Genomic DNA, 19,099 nt, shown 5'->3' with positions numbered 1-19,099 from the left:
CCCAACCTAGATGAGAGCCACAGCGCTGAGGCCTGAAGTCATCTGCGTGCAAAATGCTTTAGGAGCGATACCTCCACGAGGGATTTGTTATTACTATAAATAATAATAATAATAATTTCCCAAAAGCACTCTAATGTGAAAGCAGTATACAAACATGAAAGGAGTCTTAATAACGTTTCCCTTCAGTGATTTGGTAGCACTCTGTAATGTTCTTCCATTTATTTTTAACACCTACAGCGTAAGTTGGAAAATAAGTAGTAATACGAATGTACTAAAACCAGTCATCAGGTATTAAAAATTGCATGTTTTTTTTTTTTCTTAATAAAGTATTTATTCCTCTCACAACACCAGTAGGATTTGGCAAGCAAATCAAACTTAGGATTATAGGGGCATATCTTTAACAACGGTAAATAACATCATCTCTAGAAGCAAGATATTTTGATGGAACTCTGTGATACTTCATTTTCAGCATCATCCCAGGCTTCTTCAGCACCAGAGAGCCAGAACATCAACTAGCAGCGTGCTGCAGTGGTAAAACATGGCTTTACAGCAGGGACACTAGGGTCATTCCAGAAAGTAAGAATGATGGCTCCGCAGGCCAGGGCCAGCCTCTGGCCAGGAGAATGGATATTGCCACTGCTGCAGGCTGCAAGGAGACAGCTGAGGGCTTTGTATGGCATGTGTGTGTTGGAAGCAAAACTTGCTGCATGCCCAGAAGGGATCCCAAATGGGAGAAACAAAGAAGACAGAGGAGGCAGGAACACTGCGTTGCTGTGCCTGGGCCAGCTACAAGCATGCTGTTCACAACATAGAGAAGAGGGCAGAGCAGCTCATGCCAAGACAAGAGTGTGTCGCCTCAAATGCTCTCAAAACACCCTATATATAAAACCCAACTGCTCAATTTCCTGTGCCTTGTTTCAGCCACAAGGAAATGCAGCATCAAGAGCTGTGTCTGAGCAGTGTTATGCACTGGATAAATCCTGCCGGTTCCTGAGGTCCTGGTGAGCAGTGCTGTGCTGGTCACCCAGGAGGGACGTTAGGAAGATAGTTGTCAGACCAAAGTGTTTCCCAGCAGAAGTCAGGTATGAAGCCAGATTCTAGATATTCAAGGCTACCCTTAGCAAGAAGAGCTGTGATACATCTCTTTTTGATTTTGCCATCTCTGATGTATGCAAGCAGTGCTTTGACATCTTGTTTTCCTTATCACCTCCATCCACCTCCAGCAAGCACCATGCATACACAAAACAAGGACAGATCCAGAGGACAAGGTACTCCCATGGGCAGGGATGTGTCCCTGAGTGCCACTTGCTGTGCCAGAGGTTGATCACTCTTGTAGCACATGGAGATAAACTTATCCACACCATGGTACAGATACTCCCACTTGTATGGCCATCAGGCAAAGCACTTCAGCAGCCACCTCTTCCTAGCTTTGAGGACTTCAGAAACTCTCCAGTAGCAAATTTATCACCAGTGTTAGTACAAAAGGTACTGAAATCCCTCTCAAGGTACAAAAACCCCATCTTGCCTGGGTGCGTGACCATTTCAAGGCAATTCAGCCTTTATGTACTTGTCCAGGTTGGCATTCCCATTCACCTGCAGACCTTCAGCTTTCGCTCCTCATTTCAATGTGATGTTAGCTGTGATAATGCAGGATCTTATTTTACAATTTCTTTTTCTGAACATGAGTGAAATACTATATGGGAGGCAAGGGACACAGAGGGAACAAGATCTACCATTTTGCCAACAAAAATAATTGCATTACAAAGTTCAGGTCGGCTTACATGACTGTTCTGTGTTCAACCAAAAGCTATCCCAAAGGTGCACACATATCTCCAGACTATTTTAAGGGCTGGCAGCTACTTCAGTACACTTACCCTTATTTATCTATTTATTTATTTTGTTCTGGGCCTTTTAAATTTGACGGGAGGCCGAAGGCAAGGACTGATGCATTGTAGATGACAACAAAAGAGGCTCCATAAAATTGCTTTTGGCATCTCCTGCGCATTCCACGTATATCTTATAAATTACTGCTGCATTTCAGCAATAAAAATAGTTTTGTATTTGGAATTGATTACAGTAAGATAAAGCTCTAATAAGAAAAAAAGTACTGATTCATAAATATTCTGAATGTACAAGATTTGATAAAATGAAAGTAAGGCTCTTAATTTCCTTTAAGCGGAACATGCATCCACACACACATGCCCCAGTGTGGATGAAGCTTCAGCAGCTGTTTTGCTTAGGATTCCCAGAAATGGTGATGTGCCTCTTCCAGCTCTCCCCTTTAGATGTTTTTATGGCAGTCTCCATGTCACTGGCATGGTAACGTCCCCTTGCAATCTATACTTGTTCAGCCCGGGACATGGTTTACTGCTATGTAATAAACATCAGTTCCTTTCTCGTGCTCCTGAAAGTGATCATATTAATCAGGATACTTTTTCTTAGTTCATTTCTTAGTGCATCAGCACAGCAACCAGTGCTTTTGCCTTAACTGGGACTGCAGGGTCAACAGAGGGAGCTGATATATTGTTTTCAGCAATTCTTAAATAAATGGAAGCATCGTTTTATTTATGTGAGAAAGAGGGAAATAACTGTTCATGTTTCAGTATGACCCAGACCAGCATGCTTTTCTCAAGCAAAATGCTATGTGACTTCAGCCAATAAATTAAGGGCGAAAACTGGCCCTGCATCATGGCAAAAGCATCGCTAACCTTTAAAGAAACACAAGGCTTCAGTGCAGAAAACAGTGATGGGGCTAGCAGTGGAACTGGAGGCTGGATGTGGGACCAAGCACAAAGTGCTGCGGATGATTTGCATGGGGGCCGCAATAAGATGGGCCTCTGCCCAAGACCGGCACCCCTGGCCTATGCTGGCTGAGGGGTTGCAACCCACTGCACTCCATCCAGGCTGCAAAGCTGCTCTGGGGGACAGGAAGCCGACTCCTCTGGTCCCCCAGCGCCTGCCAGAGCCACAGCAGGGCCGGGGCTCATGCTTTGATGTGGGCTGGACGGGATGTGGATACGTCTGCCGAAATGTGATTATTTCTGTAGAGCAGCTTGAGCATTCCCGAGTTCTCAACAATGATAAGCTGTTACAAGTAAGTTGATCCTTAAAAACCTTCCATATGAATAGCAAAAGCAGTACAAAATGTGCTCCCAGCAACCATTCCACAGTCTACTGTAGCTCTTCCAGCAGGTCAATACAGGTAGGCTGACAACGCGTCATTTTTAAATTTAATTTATTTATTTTTGTGTACATTTCTCTTAATTTGACTGACATACCATTGCTATAAAGATGCCCTGCTCTTTGAATATTTAATCCAAGACCACTAGTTCAAGTGTGGTTATGAAAAGTCACGGCAAACATGACTGGAAAGAGGTGGTTGGTTTTGACTTCCAGGCAGTTGTTTGAAGCATTTCATAGATGCACACAATAATCAGCAGAACACACGCACACACAGTGCTGAGTTGAACACACACACACGCACACACACATCTGGAAAATGGGTTACAGTGGTTGAAGTTTCAAAAAGGTGTACTGTCCCCTTCTCTCAGCAGCAGTGATAAACCTTTGGATATCCTGAGAAATAAAACTGAAGTATAGTAAAGATCAATGTATTCTACCAACAGGGTTGTGGGCTCTTTTTCAAGATAAATATGTTCTCCCAATCTATTTTGTCTTTCATATGAAGAGGGCAGAGGGAAAGGTTAAGGAATACCAGTTCAACTGTTCCACCAATATCCTTAATCCAGTACAACACGGGTCCTAAAAGCATCTCGTTAAAACAACATTAAATAAAAGCCTATCTAGCATTACGCACATGGTCCTACTGTCAGTTTCCTACTATTTATCACCTCCATAGGACAAGGAGCGGCTTTGAGATGAATGAAGACAACACAGGTTAAGAGAAGTGTTTCAGACTGCGCTGACACGAGGTCTCAGGGGCTGGCAGTGGGTGACCACCAAAGCACTCTGCAGTGTTTGCCTGACCCCAGCGTGATGCTGCTGTTAATAAACCACCAGCAGTGTTCAGAAGGACTGCCCAAGCCAGGGTGAGAAGGGCAGGGACCCAAAGCTTCCTATCTCCATCTCCTTGCACAAAGACTTGGGGTCTTACATTAGGATATGGGAAGTTTTGATTCTGATGAGGACAGAGCTACCTCAACAAGCTAAAAAGTGACAATGACTCCCTACCCTTCCCCTAACACCCCACTTCCCATTCCTCCCCACTCCTTCACTGCCAGAGGGGCTGTGTGAGGCTCTGGGCTGCACTGCAGAGGAAACAAGCAAGCAAAGACGAAGGCAACACAGACAAACACGAAGCAATTAAAAGAACGATGGGAGATGTGGTCTGATGTACTTTTGCCAACAAATAGAATGTTTTAATTGCTCTTTTTAAAAACACTTGCATTGTGTTTTTTAAATCTCTGAAATGGCAGAATGGCTCCCACCCAGCTGCACACAAATGCATACACGCTCATAGCTTTGTGGAGCTACTGGACTTACTTTGAGACAAGTTTCTTGTGCATTCTGACAACTGGAGACAAGTTATTCACAAGAAGGCAAAGTTCATGCATGGCTTTGACAGCTCCGCTTTCTCATAAATGGTATTTGAAAAGCAGAAAGCAAATGAGGGCCAAAGCTCCATTTAAAGTTCACCTCAGATGCCTGAAAAGCATTTATACCCACATCCTTCTGAGGTCCCTGCTTTATGAACTTCTAATGAAATCCACATTCTGCTACCCAACACTTCTTATGCATAGGGGGAAGAAAAAACAAACCAGAAAACCAACGCAAGCTGTTGGAAAACAGATGCATCACAGCGTTCCTTATCAGCATGGCCTGAGTGGCTTTGGAAGCAGCACAGCAGCAAGATACATTTGCAAAGAGGAGGAAGGGAATGAAAAGAACAAGAAGAGCATGTTTGGGAGGCCCTCTGCCAGTCTCCTACAGGCCTCATGTTTGGGATTTCACCCCTCTGCTGCTTATCAGTGCTCCATCCCTCAGCACTTCCAGTGCATTCCTGGCAGCCCCAAGCATCTCTGATCTGAGGGCTGATGGGGAACTCCAGGCTCCTGATACAGAAGAACCTAACAGGGAGGCTTGGACTAACCCAGCTCATCTCAAACCAGATTATACTTGTGCACTCAGGGTTGGAGCACCAAGCATTTTAGCAGCTAAAATGATCTCTGATGCTACTCACAACCCTCTGGAAAGAACCATTACAACCCAACTGGTGCTTCTTCTATTAAAACCAAACGAAATTGAGCAGGTTTATTCAGAAGTCTCCAAGATGCTTAAAGAGGAAGTGAAAAAAAAAAAAAGATTTTTTGAAAAAAAAAAAAGATTACTTATCTTCACCTCTAATTCCAGAGCAAACCAAGTCACTGAAAGAAAATCTGAACTGCTATAAACATTGAACACATTAAAAAAGAGAAGACTTCCAACCTGCCATTTTGCCTGTGCCCTCTTCAACACCAGCACACCTCTGGGAAGTGGTTACTTTTCCATTCAGCTCAGTTCTCCTTAAATTTTTTAGCTTAAAATACATAGAAATATCTTCGCTACAGATTTCCCACTATCTCAAGACAGCAGATTTCACAAGCTGAGACAGAAACTCTACAAATTTCATAAATTTTGATGCCAAATGCGGATCTTTGCCATTAAAACCGTCATTCCATAAATTGAAGACTTTGGACACTTTTAGACAGAGAAAATGACAAGTTTTACTCCAACATATCCTCAGTTTGTGAGACGCTACATTTAGCAGCTTCCCCCCAGTGTACTGCTATTAACAAATAAATGCCAAATTCCAACAGTTGTGGATGCTGTGATGGTTTCCAGCAGCCCCAGTGGCATGGTGACAGCCACCACCAAACACAAGCTGCTCAACTCATGAGTGCAGAGGAAGCAAAATGGTGGTAGAGCTCTGGAAATTCACAACACACCCATTATATGGCAATGTCTGTAGCCAGACTCTGGGTTTGGTGATGCTATGGCTTTTTTTCTGTCTGTAGAGCCCCACCTTGACTTAAGCCCACCAAGCAGCATGGGCTGTTATTAGATATTTTCCTGGGAGGTGCCTAAGGCCGCTGTATGGGATAAAGGGCAGCCTGATCTGGTGGATGGCAACACTGTCCACAGCAGGGGGTTGGAACTAGATAATGTTTAAGGTCCCTTCAAACCTAAGCCATTCTGTGATTCATTCTGTATTTATAGAAGGCTCACAACTAAATGTGGGCAAAATGTGGATGGAGAATTCCGCAGCTGCACCTGTATACGATAAATTCAATCCTGACAGCCTACGCCACAGGCTGTAATTCTTCTTTAAACACACCTTTTTGGCTCTTGCAAGGCACTTAATATACACCTCTTCACTCTGGCTGTCTAACTGGAAGACACCAGGTCCCTTCCCACTCTTCCCAGTATCCTTCCTGAAAAGAAGCACGCAGTTGAGCTGAGAGATACCACAGACTCAGATACTGTTTCTGGACACTCTGAGATGGCTGAAAGATCCTTCTAAGAGGAAGAGACCAAAAAAAAGTTGACATGGCAGACTCTGATGCCTTCCCCACGCATAGCCCTGGAGGATCTGCCTCTACCTGTGTTTTTAGAGGCTACGAACGTGCTTGTGGCCATCCTGCTCCCTCCAGCTCTCAGCGCTGGCTGCCTCTCCCCATTGCACTTGTCTCCAGCCTCCTGCTGGCATCATCAGATTCGGACCCTTTCAAGCTGGGTCATGGCATTATGGAAAGACCGCAGTCTGATCTCTTACTTTCTCAAAAAGGGTAATAATTTCGGGCAAAGCCAGACTGCATTAGGATAAACCCTGAGCTGGCCTGAATTCTTCCTTTGTGAGAAACCAAACACGAATTTTCCTGATCTGTTCAGCAATACTCGGGGTGGGTGTGTTTATTCTCTATTTTAAAATTACACTATTCTGAGCTTCCTGGATTTAGCTGGGCCCAAAAGCGAAAGTAACATACCAAAATACCCCGAAATAAACTTCTAGGAAGGGTTTTCAGGTCTGGCTAAAACCACACAGCTTTGGAAATTGCCGAAAGCCGTCTGATCTTTCGAGATTTCCATCTCTATTTCCAGCGCGTTTCAAGACGCTTCCAAGCATTTCCCAGCTTATCCCCGCGGTACCTCGCAGCTGCTGGAGTGGTGCCCCATCATTTAGAGAAACCCAAGAGCCTTTCGAGGAAGGAAACGCGGCCCGGCCCGCAGGCTGGCTGCCGGCAAGGGCGAGCCGTGGGGCTGCTCCACTTCCAGCAGGGATTTTTCTTGAGATGGAGGAGAAGTAAGAACACGTGTCAGGGAGTATTCCAGTGGCTCAGGGAAGCTCTCACCTCGGCTGGATACCTGCAGGCAGGTGCTGGATAGCATACAGGCAGCACCTTCTTCTCCCAAAGGTTCCTTTCTCATGCCTTCCCTCTGCCCAACCGCCTAAAAAAAAAGGCTGCTAGTAAAATCCCAGACAGTAACATGCAAAATGTAACTGTGACTTTAGGGAATGGGCCAATGGAGGCTAAGAGCTGGCCAGCCATCCAGCAGTGCACTAAAGCAGGCCATGCAACCCATGTCACACAGCCACAATCCTAGCAGAACGACGCTGCCCGCAGCACAGGTCCCTGCAGGATTCCTTTGTTCCTGTGGCAGTTATAAACATAACTAACCAAAAGACGGGAATATCTAATTTACTCCTTACAATATCTACCCTCTTCTTTCTCAGCTACAGAGGCAGCTCCCAAGCCTTTCCCATCATTCATGCCCAATGAAACTCACTGACAAGCTCAATGGGGGAAGCAGCAACGCATGAGGCCACACAGCAGGCACCACCACCAGCTCACTTGCAGTTCTTCCCTGGTTTTCTTCTGGGCTTTAGATTTTGCTTCTTTTGCAGGCAGTGGGGACACAGTGGCATTTGGGACACGTGACAAAATGCGTCACCTAAATCCATTGCTCTCTGTCTGTTGAGCTCTCCTCGATCAACTCCAGCTCTTCCTTGGCAGAGTGGACAAACAACAGCTGCTCAATAGAGCACTTAGTTTGTCCCTTTGCCATTAAAACCACTCTTGCAGTTTGCTACGCTCTCCTCAGAGACCTTTTCATTTATACAGTGTAGACCACTGGCACCACCACCTCCAAGCTGAATCTATGCTCATCTCCAAACACAAAAGATCAGATGCAAGTAAGTTTTTTCTGGCCCTCCTTAATAACAAAATCAACTGCTTTTATAGTGCGGGGTTCTGTGAAGGAGCTGCATCCTTTCAGCCTGAAACATTGCTTCAGACTGCCCAGAAAGTATCTCTTCCAGCCACAGTCCAGGAGAGTGAATCTCAGTGCACTGCAGAGCTCAGGCCTGCCAGAGCACTCGTCAGATTTCATATTATCCATCTGCTCCAGTAAAGGCTGAGCTGAAATATTAATTAGGAGATCTGATCCCTTCTCACCAGAAACAATCTGGATTTTATAGCTCAGCCAGAGGCCAGAGAAGCAGACAAAGCTCTGTGATACATCCTTTGCTGCTGGTTAAAGGCTTTCAAGGAAATAAGTAACTTGGGGGAGAGGACACAGACTATAAAACACATGGACATCTGGTCTGTTATGTCCACCCGCCATCTCCCCCACACTCAGCCCCTTCCTCCTAAGTGCATGCTCAGAGCAGAGAGAGATAACTCCTCTAACATAAACAGCTATAATATGGCAATAAAGATTAATGAGTGAAACTTGCCATTTTATGTATAATCCATGGGGATTTACAATCATTAATCTTTATTAGTATGTAATAACTGTTTAGACATTAAGGACAGATTCTCAGCTGTACAAAACTGGCCTTATTCCAGTAAAGCCAATGGAGCAATGCCAGTTTACACCCTCCGTGACCCTAGCTTTAAATGAGAGCCATTCCCACCTGCACGAATCATATCACTAGCAGTATTTCCCCAACAGCAGGGGCTGACCAGCGAAGGCAACTATTTGTCTTTTTCTGTATCTGAAAAAGAGAGCTGCATGTGTCCAGGAAGCTCAACAATAGACATGTCAATAAACATGAGGAAATTCAATGAAAAAGCAACAGCAACAAAAGGAACCCCAAGGAGCAGGGAAGTGGATGATTCTTGAGGCAAGACTATAAGATCTGGTTTGGCAGGAGCATAACTAAGAGGGATGTAGCAATCTTTGGCATGTGAAAGAGTGAAAGCACCAAGACTGGCTCCCAGAGTTCCTCTAAGAGGAACAAGATGGAAGAGAGAGAGGAAAAAAAAGAGCATCTTGGCTGGTTTTTCTGAGAGAGGAGTTTGGGTTTTGTTTTTAATAAAAAAGAGGCCTATTAAACAAGGGAGCTGGTGGGAACCTTGTCTGAACTACACCAGACCAGCCACTAAAGCAATGCTGCATTAGCCGAGTGGGATTTCCTCTTCCAAAACGTCTAGGAAAGAAGGGAAATGTTCAGGTATATACTTTGCTTCTGCAAACATGGAGAAATCCTGGCTCAAGCTGTGTGTGTGGGTGTCTCTGTCCTTGGAACTGGGCATTGCAACGTCACATGGGTGAGGGCCCTGGAGTCCCTTCCCACCAAGTCAAAATGCACCTAACACTGACCCAACGGGCACATAACCACCTCCTTCCCCACCAGTCAAAGAACAGCGAGCTCAACTGCACTCAGTTATTTTAAGTGCTATTTCTATGTAGTGACCCACCAAGCGCCTCCAGAAACAGCAGCCCCGCCTCTTCAACAAGTGAGAAATGCCTCCTTCCTTGCCACTAAACTCAACAGAAGTCAGGGAGCAATGCAGACACACACTATGAAGCTACCTGAGTCAACTTCTGCCCACCTGGAAAATCTCCAGAGAAGATGGACGTTCCACCCACCGCAGCAGGATGGCCTTTAAAAATGCTAACCAGCAAACGCTCTCCAACTTCTCCATCAAGTTTAAGGGACAGTGGGCTACTGGGGACCCAGAAAGAAGCCTTCCAGCCAGCCACAGTTCAAGACCTCTAGAAATGGCAAAGCCTCAAGCATGGAGGAGGTTGCAAGAACATCAGGAGTTGCAAGGAATTTGGCACACTGGAGAAAAATAAATGATGAACATCATGCCCCTGTGGTCTCCCTCTTCCTGCCATGAGGATGGGCTATGCAAGTCTCACACAGCCAGATCACCACTGCTGTGGCTGAGAAGAGAGCAGCAGAGAGGCCCTGACTTGCAAATGTCTCACTGTGCTGGAATTAATTCACACTGCTGGTCCAAGCCACGGCTCGGTGCTCAGCTCTGGGCAGCTTTTCACTCCTCTTTACTCCCTGGGGTGTTTTGGTTTGTTTCAGGTCCGTGGCATGAGACCTGCTGCTTCTGCAATTTAAATATCCTGACTCGGGACAATCTAACACCCTGCTTGCTGCCCACAGTTCTGCACTGTCTGAAGACAAAAGAGCTTTTGGAAGAACAGCTTCAAGCCTCAACACCAGCGCGTGGGGCATGGTTGCTGGGAAAGGCTTAATATCCCACAAATCATGCCTCTCCCAGCCAAACCTGTGCTCAGGTTACATCCGAAAATGATTCTGAGTACTGACCAAAACCCTTTCGTCTTTACTGAGTTTACAATCAATGGAAAAGAGTCTGATTTTTGTTTTGCAGGCAGGAGTCCCAGGCTCTCCTCCTTGCTCCGAGGCCACCAGGCTTCTCTCTAAGAATACCCTTGATCAGGCCAAGCCTTGTGTCCACTAAGAGGGATGCAGAGATGGACAGTATCTGTGTTCCTCTCCTCCTCCAAGTACCTTCCACGGTGGTAATCAATGCAGATCACTGGTTTTACTCACACTGGCCATACGGATTCACACTTACTCTGGGCTGACGTAAATGACTTTTAAAGGAACAAAGTCATGGAGAATCAGGAGGAAGTGAAGTGATTTGTTGCATGCCCTATTGTAATGTCATTAAAACAAAGGGAATAGACAGCCCAAGCACTGCAAGAGCAAAAGGCATAAAAGAAAGCACTCAGCATGTAGTGTTGAGGCACGCAGGAATCATTTTAGAGGGTTACTAGCTGCAGACAACACTGACATTAATTTTCTATTGGAAAATGCTGGTGACATTAATATCTGCTATTAATACTGAACTTTGACAGTATCTCATAAATTCAACCTGTCAATTACAATGGCACTGAAATAAAGGTGCTGTGAGGTCAAGAGGATGCGGTGTCCAAACGAGACTTATATTCCAGGAGAAAAGTAGCAAAAACAATCTTTAACAAAAGCATCAGATCCATATGTAGGAAAACCAAAGGGTGGTTTTAAATGTCATGTTTTTCAAAGCGAGAATTGATGCTGGAACCAACTCCATAAACTGGCTGGCCGGACTTTCAGCTGCAGCTGAGGACAATCAATCAAAACAGCTCTGTGACTCTGAGAAAGTGAGAGAGAGAAAACACACACACACACCACGGAATATGAGAGGGCAGATTATGAGCCATGCGAGGCCTTTTAAAATTACAGAGTGAAGTAAAACATCCTTGTGTTTCACCCACAACACAATGTGACCTGAAAGGTTCTCCTCGACACACAGTGAAGTATGGAGCTTATTGTTACTGGGGGCTGGCAGGCTCATGAAGCAGGGGCTGAGGAAGGGGAACCTCCTCCCCAAAGCCTGCATGACCCATGAGCCCTTTGCAGTAAGGAGTCACCTGCACCCTGCCTGCCCTGCTCCACAGCGGAGGAGCACAAGGATCGATGAATCTCCTTCGATATGAAGCTGGACTCGACGATCCTTATGGATCCCTTCCAAATCAGGATATTCTATGATATGGCCCCAGGGCAGAGCAGCACTGCTGTAGGGTTCGCAACCACCTCAGCAGGCACTGCCAGCCACGGTTATGATGTTGGCAGCAGCAGCCCAGGCACTGGTGGTGTCTATGTGCACCTCTCCAAAGCAGCCTCGTGCCCCCAGCTCTAGTGATACTACCCTGCCACTCAGGGGTCCCTGCTCTAAATACCACCCTTCCCAAGGGATCACTTCCCAGGTGGGTGCTCAGGATAGTCCTGAAACCCAGCCTACACCAATGGAGACTGATGCCACTAAACTAGGAGAGAAGGGCTGTATTCCAGGCTGAGTAACATCCTGCACAACCGTCTTGCCAGGGCATGGCATGCTTCCAGTTAGGATTTGGCTCCGAGAACTTGTGCACAAGTGATGGGTGGGGACGGGAAGCATGCAGAGGGGCACGAGGCACACACGCAGGCTGCAGTGCAGCCATGCACACAGGCACCCTGCAGGGCTGGGGGAAGGAGCCACGGGCAAAGGCAAAGGACTCATAGCCCGGTGATGCAGCTGTGCAGGTCTGGCTCAGTCAAACCAGCACCAAGCTAGTGCCAGTGGCCTTGCTCCAGATGCAGCAATGCCTCGCAGCGCTTGGTCCTCCCTTCTCTGGAAAGTAACCATGTTACCTAAAAGCAGAGTGGGTTCCCCCTCTCTGCTTTCCCCCTCCCACCCAGACAGCCTTCACACTCCAGCCCTTGGCTAGCAGCTTTTCTCTGAGGACTCGGCCAACAGCAACAAGCTCCTGGGACAGGTGGGCTGTGGTTTCCCTGCATGGTTTTCCCAGCTGCTGCACTGGTGAGGGGACACCTGCAGCCCATGGTGGAGCCTGGCACTCCCGGCTGCCTCCAGTATTCCAGTCAGAGGTGGACATGGCCCAAATCACGTGCCAGCACAGGCTCCAGGGGAGCAGTCCTGAAGTCTGCAGGCAAACACAGGGAGATTGCTGCTGAGGCAGTGCTGAGAACCCTGGAAACCTGCGCTGAGCTATCCCTGCTTTTTCAGACGTCCCACTGTGTAGATTGTTTGCCTTTCTTATCTGGAGGAGGTGAGAGGAGTGCCCTTTTAGGCCCAAAGCAGCACATCCCCAGCCCAGGTGAGCCCCAGACACTGCAACGCTGCTGGGCTTGAGGGCAGGTGGGGACCAGGCTCCTCCTGGTCTTTGTGCAACGTTCCGGACAAGTCGTTTCCCTCTGGGACTCCTATCCCAGAAACTCACCCAACAATATCTTCCCACCCCAGACCTCATCACCTGCCCAGTCCTGCAGGGTAGAGGGTGGGACGTAGGGCAGGGGCTTTCCCCGTGCAGAGGCTGGCACAGCACCATGGGCATCAGGCTGCCAGGGCTCAGAGCACGGTCTCTGGAGGTGAGGTGACCTCACGGAATGCCAGGGCTCCCTCCAGCACAGCAATGCTGCCTCGCACCCTATGAAGGCAGCTCGAAGAGCTGAACTGAGATCCTTGTCTATAAATTCTTTTTAGGATGCACATTAAATATTATCCACAACACAGACACTTCTCTTCTTTCTCTTTCCCTCTGGCACCTTTTTCCCCAGCAAAGCCCTAGGACTATTGCTTGCTGTGGCCTCATTTAGCATCACCATCATCACCACACATTCATCCTCATATAAAACAGAAATCTATTCCATCAAGCACTTAACATAAATATTAAAATAATGGAAGGGACAAAATATAAATCTACATACAACTTCATGACTACCATAGCACCTATTACCATGACAAAGCAAATTCCTGTTCAGGAGGAAGGGAAAGGGAACGAGGAGAAAGTTAGGAAGAGGGATTCTGACTGTCATTAAATATGTAAATCACTCTTAGATTTTGTTGTTGTTGTTGTTGTTGTTTTGCTTCTGTTTCAAGGTTACCAACCTTATTAGAATTCATTTCACTAACCAGCTCGTTCTATGTCACTATGGATACCAAAGAACCCTTTTAAAAACTTCGGCGAGGCGGGGGTTTCTCAGAATAAAAACAAAACAAAACAAAACACGGCGACTTTCTGTTGGTGCTTCCATGACAAGTCCTGCCACGCGCCCCTCCCCTGCACCCACCAGTCCACAGAAGGGCAATTCATATAAAGTCCAGTTCTCAGTCTCCCAGGATGAGTTTGACAAAAGAGGCGACGTCTGTCTCTTTGGATTCGTGCAGGGTGAAGAAAGGATGTTGCTGGGAAGAGAAGAAGAGTGAAAAAAACAGAGAAGTTTATTATTCACAGTGCTGAGCACCAAATCTAACACCTTTTCAGACAATCTTCTAGATGGTGGCAGACACTCTGTTGCACAAAGACACATCATTTGCAGGCTGGATATTAGGAAACTTTTCTCCAAAGGCTGGTGATGCACTGGCACAGCTGCCCAGGGAGTGGTGGGGTCACTGTCATAGAATCATAGAATCACAAAGGTTGGAAAAGACCCACAGGATCATCCAGTCCAACCATTCACCCATCACCAATGGTTCTCACTAAACCACGTCCCTCAACACAATGTCCAAACATCCCTTGAACAAACCTGTCCATACCGGTGTTCCAGAACCATGGATGTGGCACTGATGGATGTGGTCAGCGGACACAGTGCGGGTGGGCCCGGGGTAGGACTTGATCTTAGAGGTCTTTTCCAACCTTAATGCATCCGTGACTCTACAATAATATTGGGTTTGCCGTGTTTTGCAGCTGAGACACTTCTAGGAGGCCCAAGGGGCCACTTCACAAAGGCTGTGCATTTGTGCCACGCTCTTGCATTCCCTCTCTCCATCCTGCCCTGCCTGGGAGGGCTGACCTGGGCTGCTCTTGAAGCAACAGAGCGTACTGAACAACGTCTGTAGCACGTCGTGCCCAGCAGCCTGGGAGCAAGGGAAAACCTCGCAGGAAGGCTGACTGCAGTGGGTTTTCCCTCAGCTTCCTGCTTTATCTGTGTATTTACCCTCTGGTGACTTTTGAGTTTCATTTCTTCCCTGCAATTGCTCATTCTCACAGCAGGAGACGGCTACCTTACCCCTAAATGCCGCAGAGAGGAAAGCCATCCTGGCTGGAAAGCCATCCCCAGCTGTATGTTTAACTACTTAATCGTGACCAACATGGGAAGACATCCTGCCAGAAAATCCTGCCTGCATTTCAGCGCAAATGGAAAAATATGTGGAAGGATTAAAATACACAACTGAATGACCCCCAGAAGCTCCTTTCTGCTAGCACCAGCGACTCCGTTTGTACCAGGGCCTGCAGTGCATCAGCCGAAGCCAGCTTCCACCTGAAATCACCAAAACACTCTTCGACACCCACTGTCTTGGCAGTTAATTGTATTTACTTGTATTGAGAGTGTTAAAGAGAACCAAATGGCAGCTGGGGCCTTGAAGGGCTTGCAGGCAACCTCGGCTCTGTGTAAAACGTAGCTGTGCTTCCCATACACAGCCTGGGGGAGCTTGGTTTGATTCTTGACTCTCTCCACTCAAGCCGGATTTTTAAAGATATTTTGGGGTTTCTAGGGTTTTCCAAAGTTGCCACTGCCGCAGTCCCTGAGAGCTGGCTATGTCAAACATCTGCAGCAGTGGCCAAGCGGAGGGAGAAGAGGGGACTTTCCAAGGTGGGCTCGAGAGGAGAGTTATCCGGTGACTAAAGAGACAGTTCTGAGCAGCCAGAAAACAAGCCAAGGGCACAGCAGCAAGGAAGAGGAAGCCCAGTTACGTGGGAAATAGAGCTGAAAGGGGTTGTGGTAAGGATTGAGACATAATTTAAGGTCTCGCTGGGTCAGACAGTCACAGGAATTAAGTGTTCTGAATAATTCTCGGAGAAACGACCCAAATGGCCTGCTGTATTATTAACCTATCGAGATGCCACTGCTTTCACACCCCAGCTGACTCACACCCAAAGCAGGGCCACCACAGCCCAGATGCACACACATGCATGACATGAATGGCAGCGGTGCCCTGCAGCCCTGTCTGTCTGTGAAGCCAACCCCTCTGCAACGTCTGAGCCTGGTTACAGCACAAAACTCCCCGTGCTGGGTGGGAAATGCTCCCTGCAACGTGCAGACCACCGGGGAGGAGTCCTGCAGTAGTTTCACGCTCCACTTCACCTGGGGAAGTGGTTTTTTAAATGAGATTAAGCATCCGTATCAGTTTTCCTGATGCTCAAGATAGCACAGAGTCATATTTTCCATGAGAAACCTCAATTCCACAGGAAAGCAAGGGAGCAGTCTTGGTCTAAATGGCAAGTCCAATCCAGTACCACAACTTAATGCCATAACAGAGAGAGGAGGGAGAGAAAAAAAAAACACAACAGAACAGCAACCCTCAACCACAAGACCTCACAACATTCATGTCAGCCATAAAATACCACAGCATTGAGATACTCTGGAGAGGTGATCCAAGAACCTAATTCAATAGAAATGCACTCGCTTGCCAATGGGTATTAATGCTGCAACAGACAGAGCTGCGCTGGTGAACCTTTTGATAAAAGGCCATTTGGCAAAGTTCAGAAATACACTTAAAATATGTATGTGTTTATTCAATGGTAATTAAAAAAAAAAAAAACAGGAAAAAAGAAAACAACATAAACCTCAAGCCTCCCTTTGTCTGAAAACAGTATTTGGGCAAACTGCATGTAAATCAGATCTATATATAGAAAAACTGCATTACAGCGCCCAGCAAAAAATGCCACTGGAATTATTTATTGCTTACAATTCACTTTTGAAAGGTGTGGGGATTTCTGGCATGTTTTGCAGCCAGAGAACACCTTCAACCCTGGCACCTTTGCATCGTGGAGGTCCCAACACCTCCAAGCAGAGCAGCAATGAGGCTGAGGATGTCACCCTCTGGATGACACAATGCACATCCTAAGGGCAGAAGACACCAATACCTAAGGAACAAAGTTAGGCACTTTCCAGCCCTTAGCTGTTTATCAGGTGACAGTGAAAAACAGATGAGATGCTTGAGTGAAACTCTGGCTTCCCAAGCTGCCCTGCTTTTGGTCAGCTTTTAGCAGCACCAGGATTAATACCACAACATCAGGAGAGAGACAGGCCATGAAGCTGGGGAGCCCTGGCAGAAAAACCAGCACATGATGGTCAGCACAGACCATCCAGAGCTGACTGAGTTACGTCAATGTCTGCACTGCTGGAAGTTCCTCAGCAGTTAAGTGCATCTGACCTCGAAGCCCTGCACCGCTCTGCACTTCCTTCGTTGTGAGCCTTTATCAGCATCTTCTTCCTCAGTTATTCCTCCTTCCTAGACATGCTCACAGTCTCTAAGCAGCAGACAACGTTCAATAACCGGAATTATTAGTCACAGACTTGTCTCTGTCCCTCGCATTCAGAAATCACTCTGTCCAAAGTTTCCTCTCCCAACACAACATGGCAGGAGAGCTCAGCAGACGGCTCTGCTTCTGCAGCCCATGTGGAGCACTTGTGTTGCAAGCACTTGGCTTCAGTGTTTGAAGCCATCACACAAACCCAAGAGGAGGACTTGCTCACCCTTGCTAAGTGATTCTCTGCAGCCTCGTTCTTATCCCTTAGCAAATCTGTTCGCTGTTTTACACTTTTTCTCCACTGATCTGACTGGAATAGCACTTGATTGACACCTCCAAGAGCATCTCTGTCTTGCAGCACCTTCCCAAGACACTGAAGTGCCAGCATCCTCACTTCTGTTATGAAAATTGAGATGCTGAGTATCCCAAATCACCAGCCACTACTGGAAACACTGTGTTCATCATCTCATTACAACCCACCTCAGTTCTGAACCAACACACTGTTTAATCAGGGCACACTCACCATAAGCTCTGGGTATGTTGGCCGTTCTTTGGAATTCTTCTTCAAGCTTTAATGAAAAGAAAAACAGAAAATTGTTCAGCGTTACACTCTGCACGAAAACTAAGCAAGCCCATAAAATTATACTGTGACAAAAGCAAGGCTTCAAGTCCCTATAGAGTAAGTTCAGCCACTTATCCATACACTAAGCAAACAGCTTAGGCATTGAGGACACCTACAACCAATACAGCCACTGGCTACACCAGTGCTCTAGGTCCCGGGTCTGCAGACACCCTATACTACAGTTGATGCTCTGCCAGCTGCTGGGGTCCAGATACAATTGGTTTTTTGGGTACTATCCAGTAGGTCAGCAACTATGGGCACGGCTGCAACCTCTGCCTGGGAGTGGTGACCGAGTGGCTCCAAAGCACATGTACAACTATTTGTTTATCAGTCCACTGTTATCAGTGGGGACGGTTACATGGGACATCCTTTTTTCTCCTCTCCTACAACAGATGGCTCTGGAGAGTTGTAGCTGGAAGTTATTTTGGTTTCCCTCCTGCAGAAAATAGTTTTTAAAAGACAGGACGTAATCGCTACTCACTTCCTGACAGTGTATTTAGGGGAAAGACACTTGGAGCAACTTGAAAAGATCTTCACACACGTACACGTCGGTGGCGGGGAAAAGGTGTCACACTGAGCAAAACAAAAGTGAGAACCTCAGTGATGATAAGTTGCTCCTCTGCTGGGATTTGACGGAGCCCAGAGGAAGCAGAGGACACACACTGAATAGATATTTCCTGCTTGCTGTGTGTAGCGGGCTCGTGTTCAGTGTCATGTTGTGAATGAACAGAGGAACCTAGTAACGATACGTGCCAATATCGACGAACTGGAGGTGCGGGATGTGTCACATCCTCTGGGCTGAAAAGCAACCCAAGCTGAGATGCTAAGGTGAATTTCAAGGTTGGGCGTGTTCAGAAGCAGGATTTGGGTATAGCCCTCTTAATTTAGACCCTCTACAAACAAAACCCTTGTTCCCAGGTTACTAATACCAGGAAATTTGTTGACACTTTACTGATACCCATGTAAATCTTCGGGAACAAAGAGCATATTTGGATCTGATGCTAGCTCAGACGTCCCAGGAACTTCTCTGCAGTAGCTACAGGTCATGAGAGCTGCACTGCCCCACACAGTTCACCCTGCCACCTGTTGAACTGCAGATAGCCTTAAACCAGTCTTGATACACTGACTTGATGTGACCCGGCCTGCTGTCACAAGTTCTGACTCTACTGGGCTGAAGGATCTTCAGTGATTCCAGACGGTAGGATTTGCAAAGAGAGGAAAGGCCATATGCCCCACAGAGCACGAGATATAAGTGCTGCTCAGCTGGGTCCTTCTTCTCACTGCAACCACCAGGAACAGCGGAGGACTTCTTCCTCCTAAATCAGCCCAAGGCAATAGCTGCAAGACACCATGCTTGCAAACACAAAATATGCCTCTATTCAGTTGGGAAAAACAGCCTGCCTGGCACGAACA

The 19,099-nt window shown here is 46.8% G+C and overlaps 1 protein-coding gene across 4 annotated transcripts in view; it reads right to left on the bottom strand.

The window, feature by feature from the left end:
• Positions 1-3,218: 3,218 nt before the first annotated feature.
• Positions 3,219-19,099, bottom strand: part of MAP2K6 (mitogen-activated protein kinase kinase 6) — a 46,633-nt gene continuing 30,752 nt past the window's right edge. For all 4 annotated transcript variants that reach the window (XM_003642348.6, XM_046902183.1, XM_004946240.5 and 1 more), the window contains 2 exons: positions 17,588-17,633; positions 3,219-13,994 (listed from right to left, as the gene is read on the bottom strand). In XM_003642348.6, the coding sequence (XP_003642396.2) occupies positions 13,917-13,994; positions 17,588-17,633 (124 nt within the window). In that variant the 3' untranslated portion in view covers positions 3,219-13,916. The remainder of the gene's footprint in view (positions 13,995-17,587; positions 17,634-19,099) is intronic.

Source organism: Gallus gallus, chromosome 18, assembly GCF_016699485.2.
Source record: "Gallus gallus isolate bGalGal1 chromosome 18, bGalGal1.mat.broiler.GRCg7b, whole genome shotgun sequence".
In the NCBI taxonomy this organism is placed as follows: domain Eukaryota; kingdom Metazoa; phylum Chordata; class Aves; order Galliformes; family Phasianidae; genus Gallus; species Gallus gallus.
The sequence above is the reverse complement of the archived record's forward strand: the minus strand, read 5'-3'. Positions and strand labels throughout refer to the sequence as shown.